General features: G+C 45.2%; 1 protein-coding gene across 3 annotated transcripts in view; it reads right to left on the bottom strand.

Moving 5' to 3' along the window:
• fhip2a (FHF complex subunit HOOK interacting protein 2) overlaps positions 1 to 12,626 on the bottom strand; it is a 103,070-nt gene extending 90,444 nt beyond the window's left edge. The window contains exon 1 of one of the 3 annotated variants that reach the window (XM_072479456.1): positions 12,607 to 12,626. Coding sequence is in view for 2 of the 3 variants with exons in the window: in XM_072479454.1 (XP_072335555.1) it covers positions 12,236 to 12,280 (45 nt within the window). In the remaining variant the exon portion in view is untranslated. Of the gene's footprint in view, positions 1 to 12,235; positions 12,550 to 12,606 lie in introns of those variants that run through there. The other 2 variants (XM_072479454.1, XM_072479455.1) reach the window with 2 other exon arrangements.
• Positions 12,627 to 13,020: the final 394 nt, after the last annotated feature.

Raw genomic sequence — 13,020 nt, 5'->3', positions numbered from 1 at the left:
TCATAATTGCCTTTTCCCCAGATATAACTGTTGCCCTGCGGTATATACCTATCCCTTTCCATCACTAAAGTAAACGTAATCAAACTGTGGTCACTATCACCAAAGTGCTCACCTACCTTCAAATCTAACACCTGTCCTGGTTCATTACCCAGTACCAAATCCAATACGGCCTCGTCTCTCGTTGGCCTATCTACATACTGTGTCAGGAAACCCTCCTGCACACATTGGACAAAAACGGACCCATCTGAAGTACTCGAACTATAGCGTTTCCAGTCAATATTTGGAAAGTTAAAGTCCCCCATAATAACTACCCTGTTGCTTTCGCTCCTAACCAGAATCATCTTTGCAATCCTTTCCTCTACATCTCTGGAACTTTTTGGAGGCCTATAGAAAACCCCTAACAGGGTGACCTCTCCTTTCCTGTTTCTAACCTCAGCCCATACTACCTCAATCGACGAGTACCCATCAAACGTCCTTTCTGCCACCATAATACTGTCCTTGACTAACAATGCCACCCCTCCCACTCTTTTACCACCTTCCCTGAGCTTACTGAAATATCTACACCCCGGCACCTGCAACAATCATTCCTGTCCCTGCTCTATCCATGTCTCCGGAATGGCCACAACATCGAAGTCCCAGGTACCAACCCATGCCGCAAGTTCACCCACCTTATTCCGGATGCTCCTGGCATTGAAGAAGACACACTTTAAACCACCTTCCTGCCTGCCGGTACACTCCTGCAACTTTAAAACCTTACTCATGACCTCACTACCCTCAACCTCCTGTATACTGGTGCTACAATTCAGGTTCCCAGGCCCCTGCTCAACTAGTTTAAACCCTCCCGAAGAGCATTAGCAAATATCCGCCCCAGGATATTGGTACCCCTCTGGTCCAGGTGTAGACCATCCCATTTGTAGAGGTCCCACCGACCCCAGAATGAGCCCCAATTATCCAGAAATCTGAAACCCTCCCTCCTGCACCATCCCTGTAGCCACGCGTTCAACTCCTCTCTTTCCCTATTCCTCATCTCGCTATCACGTGGCATGGGTAACAACCCAGAGATAATAACTCTGTTTGTCCTGGATTTAAGTTTCCACCCTAGCTCCCCGAATTCCTGCCTTACATCCCTATCCCTTTTCCTACCTATGTCGTTGGTATCTATGTGGACCACGACTTGGGGTTGCTCCCCCTCTCCCTTAAGGATCCCGAAAGCACGATCTAAGACATCACGCACCCTGGCACCTGGGAGGCAACACACCAACCGCGAGTCTCTCTCGTTCCCACAGAATCTCCTATCTATCCCCCTAACTATGGAGTTTCCAATGACTAATGCTCTACTCCTCTCCCCCCTTCCCTTCTGAGCAACACGGACAGACTCTGTGCCAGAGACTTGCACCCCATGGCTTACCCCTGGTAAGTCCCCCCCCCCCCCCAACAGTATCCAAAGCGGTACACTTGTTACTAAGGGGAACGACCACAGGGGATCCCTGTACTGACTGCTTCCTCCCACCATCACCCATCTATCTTTATTCTTCGGAGTAACTACATCCCTGAGGCTTCTACCTATGACCACCACTGCCTCCCGAATGATCCGAAGTTCAACCAGCTCCAGTTCCCCAACGCGGTTTCGGAGGAGCTGGAGATGGGTACACTTCCCACAGATGAAATCAGCAGGGACACTGTCGGCGTCCCTCACCTCAAACATTCTGCAGGAGGAACATTGCACTACCTTCCCTGTCATCCCTCTTGATAAAAAAAGAAAAAAAAAGAAAGAGCTTACCTGTTATTCACTCCCCTTCTCAGCAAGCACTCACTCAGCAACCTCTGCGCCCTGCACGATAACACCGGAGGGAAAATAAAATAAAAACTACTTACCAGTCACCAGCCAATCCCTTACCTGCAGGCTGTGGCGTCACGGTTCAACTTCTTTCTACTTCTACCTGACCTCGAGCCTTCCTCTTGATCTTTACAGCGGTTGTTTTTGTTGGTTAGAGGAGGTGGTAGGGAGGTAAACACTCAAGAAGTGTTTCAGGTTTAAGCGTCACTTGACAACAGCTCCTCCACAAACCACCTTCAAGTTAGGGTGACAACAGAGGTATGCAAATTTCCCTTGCAACAGCCAATTAGCAGCTCCGCTCTACTGCCCTCTGCTGGATGCTTGTCTTCACTCAAACAGCTAGGGTCTCTAGCTCAGGTACACCTTCAAGTTAGGGTGACCACAACGGAGGTATGCAAATTTCCCTTGCAACAGCCAATCAGCAGCTCCGCTCTACTGCCCTCTGCTGGATCTATACTAGACCGGAGGCTGGGGTTAAGTTGCATTGTGTGGTATAAACTCCCCTTTAGTACTGGGGTTTTCATGTATTTTCTTTTCTTTTGTAAGTGTGAGTATAAAGAATCGTAATTGGTTCCTGCATGGATACTGACGCTGTTGGTGTCCGAGGAGAGGAGGCAGTGATGCGTCATTGGTGCCTTGGTACTGCTAGAGTTGAGCGAGATATATATATATTTGTGCACACCATGGCACGGACAATTTATCCGCAACTCTCATGCTAATTACGAGCAGATATATCGTGGGAGGATGTGCATCATTTTATCATGTTTTCCATGGCTTCATCCTGCTTCACTCCTGGTCTCCGGTGGGGCTTAGATGTCCAGTGATTGTATCGAGCCGGTTATAATGTTATTCTCCTGTTCTCCTCCATATTTATATGTGTTGAGCCGTTTTTCTCCTTGCTTACGGATTTGTATTTATTTTGTTATTTCATAGAGTCATAGAATTTACAGTGCAGAAGGAGGCCATTCGGCCCATCGAGTCTGCACCGGCTCTTGGAAAGAGCACCCCACCCAAGGTCCACACCTCCACCCTATCCCCATAACCCAGTAACCCCACCCAACACTAAGGGCAATTTTGGACACTATGGGCAATTTAGCATGGCCAATCCACCTAACCCGCACATCTTTGGACTGTGGGAGGAAACCGGAGCACCCGGAGGAAACCCACGCACACACGGGGAGGATGTGCAGACTCCGCACAGACAGTGACCCAAGCCGGAATCGAACCTGGGACCCTGGAGCTGTGAAGCATTTGTGCTATCCACAATGCTACCGTGCTGCCCACGGTAATACACGGTAATTTAGTTGCATTGTTTGCAAAAATGTAAAATCTTAATAAATACTTTTTTAAAAAATTAGAGTCTTGATGTCCTATTTTTCCTGTTAAACATGTCACATTGTTTACGGCAGGCTAGATATTTGAAAGATTAAAATGACCTGAAGTTAGTGCATGGGATTCAGTAAATGGAAAGATTAAGCTCAGTTATAAAAAAATACAGTAAGATGTCTTACAACACCAGGTTAAAGTCCAACAGGTTTGTTTCGATATCACTAGCTTTCGGAGCACTGCTCCTTCCTCAGGTGAATGAAGAGGTATGTTCCAGAAACATATATATAGACAGATTCAAAGATGCCAGACAATGCTTGGAATGCGAGCATTAGCAGGTGATTAAATCTTTACAGATCCAGAGATGGGGTAACCCCAGGTTAAAGAGGTGTGAATTGCGTCAAGCCAGGACAGTTGGTAGGATTTTGCAGGCCAGATGGTGGGGGATGAATGTAATGCGACATGAATCCCAGGTCCCGGTTGAGGCCGCACTCATGTGTGCGGAACTTGGCTATAAGCTTCTGCTCGGCGATTCTGCGTTGTTGCGCGCCCTGAAGGCCGCCTTGGAGAACGCTATATATGTTTCGGGAACATACCTCTTCATTCACCTGAGGAAGGAGCAGCGCTCTGAAAGTTAGTGACATCGAAACAAACCTGTTGGACTTTAACCTGGTGTTAAGACTTCTTACTGTGCTCATTCCTGTCCAACGCCGGCATCTCCACATCATAAAGAAATACAGCGCATATCTGACAATACAGATTGGGAGCAGCTTCTACCTGCACTGGAATATATTTTCTAAATTAAAGGGATCAATTTGCAACACAGTCAGCACTGTTCGGTCAGATTGACTAACAATCAACAGGAAACTGCTTTTGTTTCAAACTCTAGCCATATGGGTCACACAGCTATCAAAACACAAGGTTTAGATATGCAGTACCATATTTAGAACAAATTTTAAATGCGACAATGCGGTCTACCGCTTTCTCTCAAATTCTGCATGATCTGACTCTTAATTTTCTTTCTCCAACTAACTTTAATTATTCACGAGCCCTCCTGATGGAATCAGCAGGTCCTCTCCAAGCAGTCTTAAGGAGTGGTACAAAATAGGCATGTTTTAACAAAGGATCAGATGTTAAAGCCTGTTCGCACAGAACTTAAGAGGAGATACAGGTTATGTCAGACTGGGAAAACATGCCAGGTTTTAGTAATGGCTCCTTATTACTATTCAGTACAGCGTTAGTGTTAATGTTGAATGCTCAGCTGAAAATACTGTGAAAGCTTTAACAAATTCTTAGGCGTTTGTTCCCTCAAGATTTAAGCACCTCTGCAAACTGCAATTATTCTCGTAGAATGAAAGGAATAGACCAGGCAGATGCAGGCAAGATGGTTCCTTTGGTTGGGGAATCTAAAACTTTTTATAACAATAATAATCTTTATTATTGTCACAAGAAGGCTTACATTAACACTGCAATGAAGTTACTGTGAAAATGCCCTCGTTGCCACACTGCGGTGCCTGTTCGGGTTCACTGAGGAAGAATTCAGAATGTCCAATTCAGCTTACAAGCACGTCTTTGCAGACTTGTGGGACGAAACCGGAGCACCCAGAGGAAACCCACGCAGACACGGGGAGAAGGTGCAGACTCCGCACAGACAGTGACCCAAGCCGGGAATCGAGATCGAGTCCCTGGCGCTGTGAAGCCACAGTGTTAACCACTGTATTACCGTGCTGCCTTTTATTAAAGGATGTTCTATGTTGTTTTATTTAGAATGTGGTTGATTTTTAAAAACTATTGTGGATTTTCGCAGCTGTTGTGGTGCAATTTGTCATCGCTGTCAAAACGGGCGTGGAATTTTCAGAGCAGGTTGTTGGATGTGGATTGACCTGCAGCTTTGTCAGTGAGATAAAAGCTCTTGATAAAAAAGTTTTTTTTCCCCCAGCTGTCATTACAGAGCATCAAGCCAGGGAATAGCCTCAAGGAAGTGCTGCATAATTGGCATAATGCTGAACTAACACAACATGGTAGAGGTGTGTGTCCTACTGAGTGCCCTCTTGACTTGTAATTTCTGCTGTCAATAGTTAAACGGACATCATTTTTTTTTTTTTACATACTAATCAGTTTTCTCAAGGAATATTCACAAGGACTTGGAGAATGAATTTGCGGTATACGAGTCTGCGTTAAAATAAAAAAACGAGCATAGCTACCTCAATATCTATGAGCAAAAAAGTATTATTTTTTTCTGAAACAATTTTATGTACAGCTCCTTTAAAACCATTTAAATTAAAATTAATTTATTGAAATGAAACATTGCAATAGAAAACAATATTAGCAGATTGGCTGACAGCTTTGTTGTGATGTTTGCAGCACCCATGAACAATCTTACAATCCAAAAATACAACATTCAAACTCTCAACTCCGATTTGGCATAGTATCCCGATGCAAATAATATTTTTAAATCAAGATGCAACCTCAGCAAAGTTATTATATCCACTGCAAGTGCAGTTTGGCTCAAAGTACTCTTGTGTCGCAAGGCGACTTGCATGCAAGCATTTATAATGAGATCACGCCAAGGTTTTTGTCACCAATTTAAAAAAACCAACTAATTGTTCTCACCATCAGTACATGCACTCCTGATATGGGACTAAGTCATATGGACCAAGCTCCTAGATTTTGATCACTGTGCAAAGTTAGTTGATTTTAGCTGATATGGTGCTGGGGATGTCACAAGTGATTTCAGTTTCGATGGGCAAGGTGGCAGAACCAGGCAAAGGCGTATAACTGCTGAGCCAGGGCAAAATGAGACTGCGTTGCTAACAGTAGCTTCATACTCCAGAACAAATGATCACCCTCAGTTAAAATTTAAAGGAAGATGCATCAATATAAACAATGTGTCACAATTTATGATAAGGGCACTGCAACTTGAAACTTATAATAACATTTCAGCTGCCTATGGTTATGTTTTTATCAGGCGACAGGCTACAAGTTTTCAACTTATGAGAGCAGTTCAAAGTCTTGAATAATCTGTACAATAACCAGACTAAAGGTTAGAAAAACAGTGACAAAATACAGGAGGTAAACAGTTGAGAAACCAGAGAATTACCACAGAATGCAATACTTCAGAGATATAGCTCTGTTCCCATTTTTTAATGACATGACATATCTCTGATGCAATTCCCAAATAGCCTAGATTTTATAGTGGGGATAATGGTGATGGTATTAATGTTCACCATTATTAAACAGTATATTGGACAGCAACTTTGCGTCAGCACACACGTGCGGTTTAAAACCCAAGTCACAAAGTTGCTGGTTGAGTTGCCTTTCTCCTCCAGAAGCTTAATTCTAACAAAGGGGGGGGGGGGCGGCGGCGGCGGCACGGTAGCTTCACAGCTCCAGGGTCCCACGCTCGATTCCCGGCTTGGGTCACTGGCTGTGTGGAGTCTGCATGTTCTCCCTGTGTCTGCGTGGGTTTCATCCGAGTGCTCCGGTTTCCCCCCGCAGTCCAAAGATGTGCAGGTTAGGTGGATCGGCCACGCTAAATTGCCCTTAGCATCCAAAAAAGGTTAGGTGGGATGCTCTTTCTAAAGGCACGTGCAGACTGAATTGGTCGAATGGTCTCCTTCTGCACTGTAAATTCATTGATTCTATGATTATAGAACATAGAACAGTACAGCACAGTACAGGCCCTTCGGCCCACAATGTTGTGCCGACCATTTATCCGAATCTAAGATCAACCTAACCTACACCCCTTCAATTTACTGCTGTCCATGTGCCTGTCCAAGAGTCACTTTAAAGTCCTTAATGACCCTGACTCCACCACCTCCGCTGGCAGTGCATTCCACGCACCCACCACTGACATCTCCCCTATACCTTCCTCCAATCACCTTAAAATTATGTCCCCTCGTGACAGCCATTTCCACCCTGGGGTCAAGTCTCTGGCTATCCACTCTATCCATGGCTTTCATCACCTTGTAACTTCTATTAAGTCACCTCTCTTCCTTCTTCACTCCAGTGAGACTAGCTCTCTCAACCTTTCTTCATAAGACATGTCCCCCAGTCCAGGCAGCATCCTGGTAAATCTCCTCGGTACCCTCTCCAAAGCATCCACATCCTTCCTATAATGAGGCAACCAGAACTGGACACAATATTCCAAGTGTGATCTAACTAGGGTTTTATAAAGCTGCAGCAAAACCTTGAGCTCCTAAACTCAATCCCCCTGTTAATGAAAGCCAACATACCATATGCCTTCTTAACAACCCTATCAACCTGGTTGCCAACTTTGAGGGATCTACGTATGTGGACCCCAAGACACTTTGTTCCTTCACACGTCCAAGATTCCTGCCTTTAACCCTGTATTCAGCATTCAAATTCGACGTTCCAAAATGAATCACTTCACATTTATCTAGGGTGAACTCCATCTGCCACTTCTCAGCCCAGTTCTGCATCCTGTCAATGTCCTGTTGTATCGTGCAACAGCCCTCAACACCATCTACAACTCCCTAAACCTTTGTGTCATTGGCAAACTTACTAACCCACCCTTCCACTTCCTCATCCAAGTCATTTATGAAAACCACTGAGAGCAGAGGACCCAGAACAGATCCCTGCGGGACATCACTGGTCACCGACCTCCAGGTGGAATACTTTCCATCCACTACCACTCGCTGTCTTCTTTCGGCCAGCCAATTCTGTATCCAGACAGCCAAATTTCCCTGTATCCCAAGCCCCCTAACTTTCTGAATGAGCCTACCATGGGGAACCTTATCAAATACCTTACTTAAATCCATATACAGCACATCCACTGCCCGACCTTCATCAATGTGTCTCGTCACATCCTCAGAGAATTCAATGAGGCTTGTGAGGCATGACCTGCCCCTCACAAAGCCATGCTGATGATCTTTAATCAAACTATGTTTTTCCAAATAATCATAAATCCTACCTCTCAGAATCCTTTCCAATATTTTGCTCACGACAGACGCAAGACTGATGGGTCTGTACCTTGTTGAGACTCGGGAGTTGAAATACATCAAATACATGCATGTATGCAACTGTTGTCCACTAGATTTACCAGAAAAGGTTAGGGCTTGTCCGCACAAGTGTAAGTGAACGTTTAGCAATGTAATCAGTCATAATTACTTCCAACCCGCCTCTCTGGCACTGAAACTTTACTTTTAAGAACATAAGCTTGTATTTTTTGAGACAGACCCTAATTGAAAAGGGAAACTAAAACTGACCTGCCCAAAACTAACACTGAAACCGTGATTGGAAACTAAAACTTCTAGGGAAACTGAACCTGGTTGAAAGCATGTAAAAATATACAGAGCTGACTTTGAACTGAGTAGCAGATGATGATCCGAGTGATGTAGTAGAGGCAAGTTCAAGAAAGATCTAGATCCAGAAGGTGAGACTAAGCGAAGATATAGTTGCAGCAGCTGTCTCTGTTACTAGATAACATTGGATCTACACCATCCAGATCCAGTTGAGGAGGATCTTCAAACATGTGCCATTTTTGATGAACAGAGTGCCTCTGGAACTCAGATTGGTTGTACATTGCTGTCAGTTGGGGGATCAGGTTAGCTCCTAGGACAGGAGCTGAACTTCTTTGTGAGGAAGACAACATTTTGAAGGACTTTGTCACTGAAATTGAAGGCCTATATACAGAGTCAACTACTTAGCCAATTCAGAAGATCTGTAGGAGTTGTATCTGCTATTTAATGTGTAATTTATACTTTATAATCTACTGCAATTTGCCTCTTAACTCATGTTTAACTTACATTGATTCTGAGTTTGAGAGTATAGGAGGTTACTCAAAATTTAGTGTCTACACATAGACATATAGAACATACAGTGGAGAAGGAGGCCATTTGGCCCATCAAGTCTGCACAGACCCACTTAAACCCTCACTTCCACCCTATTCCTGTAACTCAATAACCCCTCCTAACCTTTTTTGGTCACTAAGGGCAATTTATCATCCACCTAACTTGCACGTCTTTGGACTGTGGGAGGAAACCGGAGCACCCGGAGGAAACTCCCACAAACATGGGTAGAACATGCAGACTCGGCACAGACAGTGACCCAGCAGGGAATCGAACCTGGGACCCTGGTGCTGTGAAGCCACAGTGCTAATCACTTGTGCTACCGTGCTGCCCATTACTTTGTTTGACTCTTGTACAGTAAAATCAATTCTGTTTTAACCTGTGAAATCCTGTGGTTTCATTCTTTTCGCAAACAAAAAGGAGAAATCCAAAATTCCAATTCGGAAAATTGTTACTGGTCTTTACCTAGATCATAATACTACACTTTAAAACTATTTAATTGGCTGTAAATTGCTTTGAGACACCTGAAAAGTGCTATAAAAATTATTTATTTTCATAAGATAATATTGAGTGAAACAACCGCAATGTTTTTCTTTCAGCAGCTAATACTGTCCTTCTGAAATTAGGACTCAGGGTCCTAATGTCAATGTTGGCAGAGTGTATATCACACTGAAACATTGGCATGGTAGTATGGCTCACCTATTCCTCTCGTGAGGCACCCCATCATGACCACCAAGTCCAAATGTCAGTTTCTCAAAGAAAAACTGTGCTACTGTTTGGAAAATATATTTGAAAATCAAGTACACAGCAACAGAAATAACACAGCCGGCAAGTTCATAAAAATACAGAATCCTGATGACAAAGGGGGGAATAAATCTTATGATTTTCTAGACTTCGACCCAGAGTCCTCAGTTTGACTTAATAGGACAGAACAATCAGATGTTTCTGAACATATACCGTTCAAAAGCTGAAACACTTGCCCATGAAATGTATTTACCGCACAAGTGCCAGGCAATGACCATCTCCAATAAGAGAGGATCTAATCATCACCTCTTGACATTCAGCAGCATTACCATCATTGAATCCCCCACCCTCCCCAACCTGGGGGCTACATTGACCAAAAATTCAACTGGACTAGCCATTTAAATACTGTGGCAACAAGAGCAGGTCAGAGGCTAAGAGTCCTGCAGCAAGTAACTCACCTCCTGACTCCCCAAAGCCTGTCCACCATACAGAAGGTGCAAGTTAGGAGGGTGATGGAATACTCACCACTTCCCTGAATGAGTGCAGCTCCAACAACACCCAAGAAGTTCAACACTATCCAGGACAAATCAGCCTGTTTGATTGGCACCCCTTCCACAAACATTCACTCCCTCTACCACTGACGCACAGTAGCAGCAGTGTGTACCATCCACAAGATGTACTGCAGGAATTCACCAAAACTCCTTCGGCAGCACCTTCCAAACCCATGATCACTACCATCTAGATGGACAAAGACAGCTGATACCTAGGAACATCACCACCTGAAGGCTCCAGGTCATTCACCATCCTGATTTTAAAATATATCATCATTCCTTCATTGTTGCTGGGTCAAAATCCTGGAACTCAAGAAACTGCAGCGGCTCAAGAAGGCAGCACAGCTCGGGATGGGCAATAAATGCTGGTCTACCAGTGTCACCCACATCCCATGAATGAATTTAAAAGAAACATGCCCTTTCAGTACAAGATAAGTTAAATAGGTCAGCTAAACATTGAAGGTGTGATTATGCCATATATCTTTACATTATTTGTCAGCAATCTCAATAACCTCCAGAACAATCTCCCAGCTTTTCTCAAACTCTCAGTTCCCCCGATTCCAGATTCTTCAACTTTCCACATCCCCGAGTCCTACTCACCATCTGAACTCCATGTGTAGAAATCTGTCCATAAATCCTCCATCTCCACTTCCCTACATCTCTTAAACACACCTCTCTGACCAACGTTTGGTCAACCTTCCTAATATCTACTTCCTAATTTAGTGAATATGCCTCTGTGAAGCACCTGGAGCATTTTTCTATGTTAAAGGCACTAGATAAACACAAGTCATAACTATCGTAACCTGCACCAATACAAAACTTGAATTTACTGCAGTTCAAATATTCCAATATTACAAATTAAAAAGCAAGACTGTAACTGCTACAACTCCTAAAACATCTGAATAAAACGATTTTCCATAACTCCAAATATCTACAGACAAACAGTACTTTCCTATGCTACTTATTGTTGACAGTAACAGGTCTTGGAGCAGTTTGCATGGCAAAAGTGAGGGGGAAAGCAATGAGTAAGAGAAAAATATGAGTGGGATCTGTTAAGACCAAAAGAGTTAAAATCATTAGTTTCACTTTCAAATCTTGTGACACATACATTTAATTTCTCCCCACAATGTGTTAATTGCAAGCGGTGCACAAATATATGGGCTTTCCAAAAGACACTGATTGTCTGATAATGCATTTAGTCTATTTACACCTTTTTGTTGAACATATTATATGTGCGCGTCTCACATGCTCAACCATGGCGTGCTAGATTCAAATAAATCTCCACTTTGTGGTGCATTGCCCTTTTGCACATAGACAAAACAGGTAGAAATAAACCAAAATAACTGATCGGGATTATGCCGGAGCGTGCTTTGGGAGGACAAGTTGTTTTTTTTGCCTGAATATCATTGCCATTCCTCCGGCTGCTGGATTTTGCCATAACCCAAACAAAAGCATCTCCTGCACACAATGAAAGGGAGTAGTGTGGGGGGGGGGGGGGCAGTGCCGAAGCAAACCCAGCCTCAGGAATAACAGCTGCTTCCAGGACAACAACACTGGGGCAGTCGCAGTCCGATTTGCTGCCGCGGGAGGGACTGACTGCCCCAGGAGACAGCAGCTGGAATGTCACACAAAGTGGACGAGGGGGCGAAGTCCAGGATACAGGGAGGAGGAGGAGGAGGAGGGGGTCGACACCTCCCCAAATAAAATCAAATGACCTCAGGACCCGATTTCCCCCCCCCCCCCCTCCCTCCTGCCTCCACCACCAGGAATGTAAACAAATGCAAGTTCATTCTATTCCATTTCATTAAACTAACTGACTGCCAGCCCAGCTTCTATTTAATTGCATAATCTAGGCCTCTGTGGGATCCCCGGTGTAAAGTGGAAGGCAGCGGGCCGGGGTGGGTGTGGGTACCGGGCAGTTTGATGCCCCCTCCCCCCAGCCCGGGAGGGGGGGGTTCGGCACTCACCGCCTCCACCGCCTGCTGCAGGATGTTGGTGAATTTGGTGAACATCTTGGCCTTGGACTCGCGGATCTCCCTGCGGATCTTCTCCTTGGATTCCTCAATCCTCTTCCTGGTTCGATCCAGCCTGGCTGTTCATGCGGCCCACCCCCGACTCACACGCAATGAAATAACACCGGGGGTGGGGAGAGAAAAAAAAACAACACACAAACAAAATCGACTTGAATTACACAGACGAGGACAGACACAGGGGAGGGGACGCGGACAGCAGACACACAACCGACACCGTGGCACCTCCGACACTGACTGTCGGTCCAAGCGGCAGCGCGCTCCTCCCGGCACCAGGAGGCGACCGCAGCCTGCGCCGTCTTACTCACTGGATCATAATGCGATCATCCCGGCGTCAGAGGGCGCACAAGAGCACAGTCTGTATTGCCTGGCTCACGGCTTGATAATACAGTCGCCCTCTCAGCACCCGAGGGCGGTGAAGTGGTCTTCCCATCACCAGGGGGCGGTGAAGTGGTCGTCCCATCACCAGGGGGCGGTGAAGTGGTCTTCCCATACCAGGGGGCGGTGAAGTGGTCTTCCCGTCACCAGGGGACAGTGAAGTGGTCTTCCCATCACCAGGTGGCGGTGAAGTAGTCTTCCTATCACCAGGGGGCGGTGAAGAACATGGGCCACACAATCTGATTGGTAATGTCCCCCCCCCTCCCCTCCGTAGGGAAAGCAGTAGGCCATTCAGCCCCTTCGAACTGCTCTCCCATTTAATAAGATCATGGCTGATCTGTTTT

This window comes from Scyliorhinus torazame, chromosome 16 (assembly GCF_047496885.1).
Source record: "Scyliorhinus torazame isolate Kashiwa2021f chromosome 16, sScyTor2.1, whole genome shotgun sequence".
Taxonomy (NCBI): Eukaryota; Metazoa; Chordata; class Chondrichthyes; order Carcharhiniformes; family Scyliorhinidae; genus Scyliorhinus; species Scyliorhinus torazame.
The sequence above is the reverse complement of the archived record's forward strand: the minus strand, read 5'-3'. Positions and strand labels throughout refer to the sequence as shown.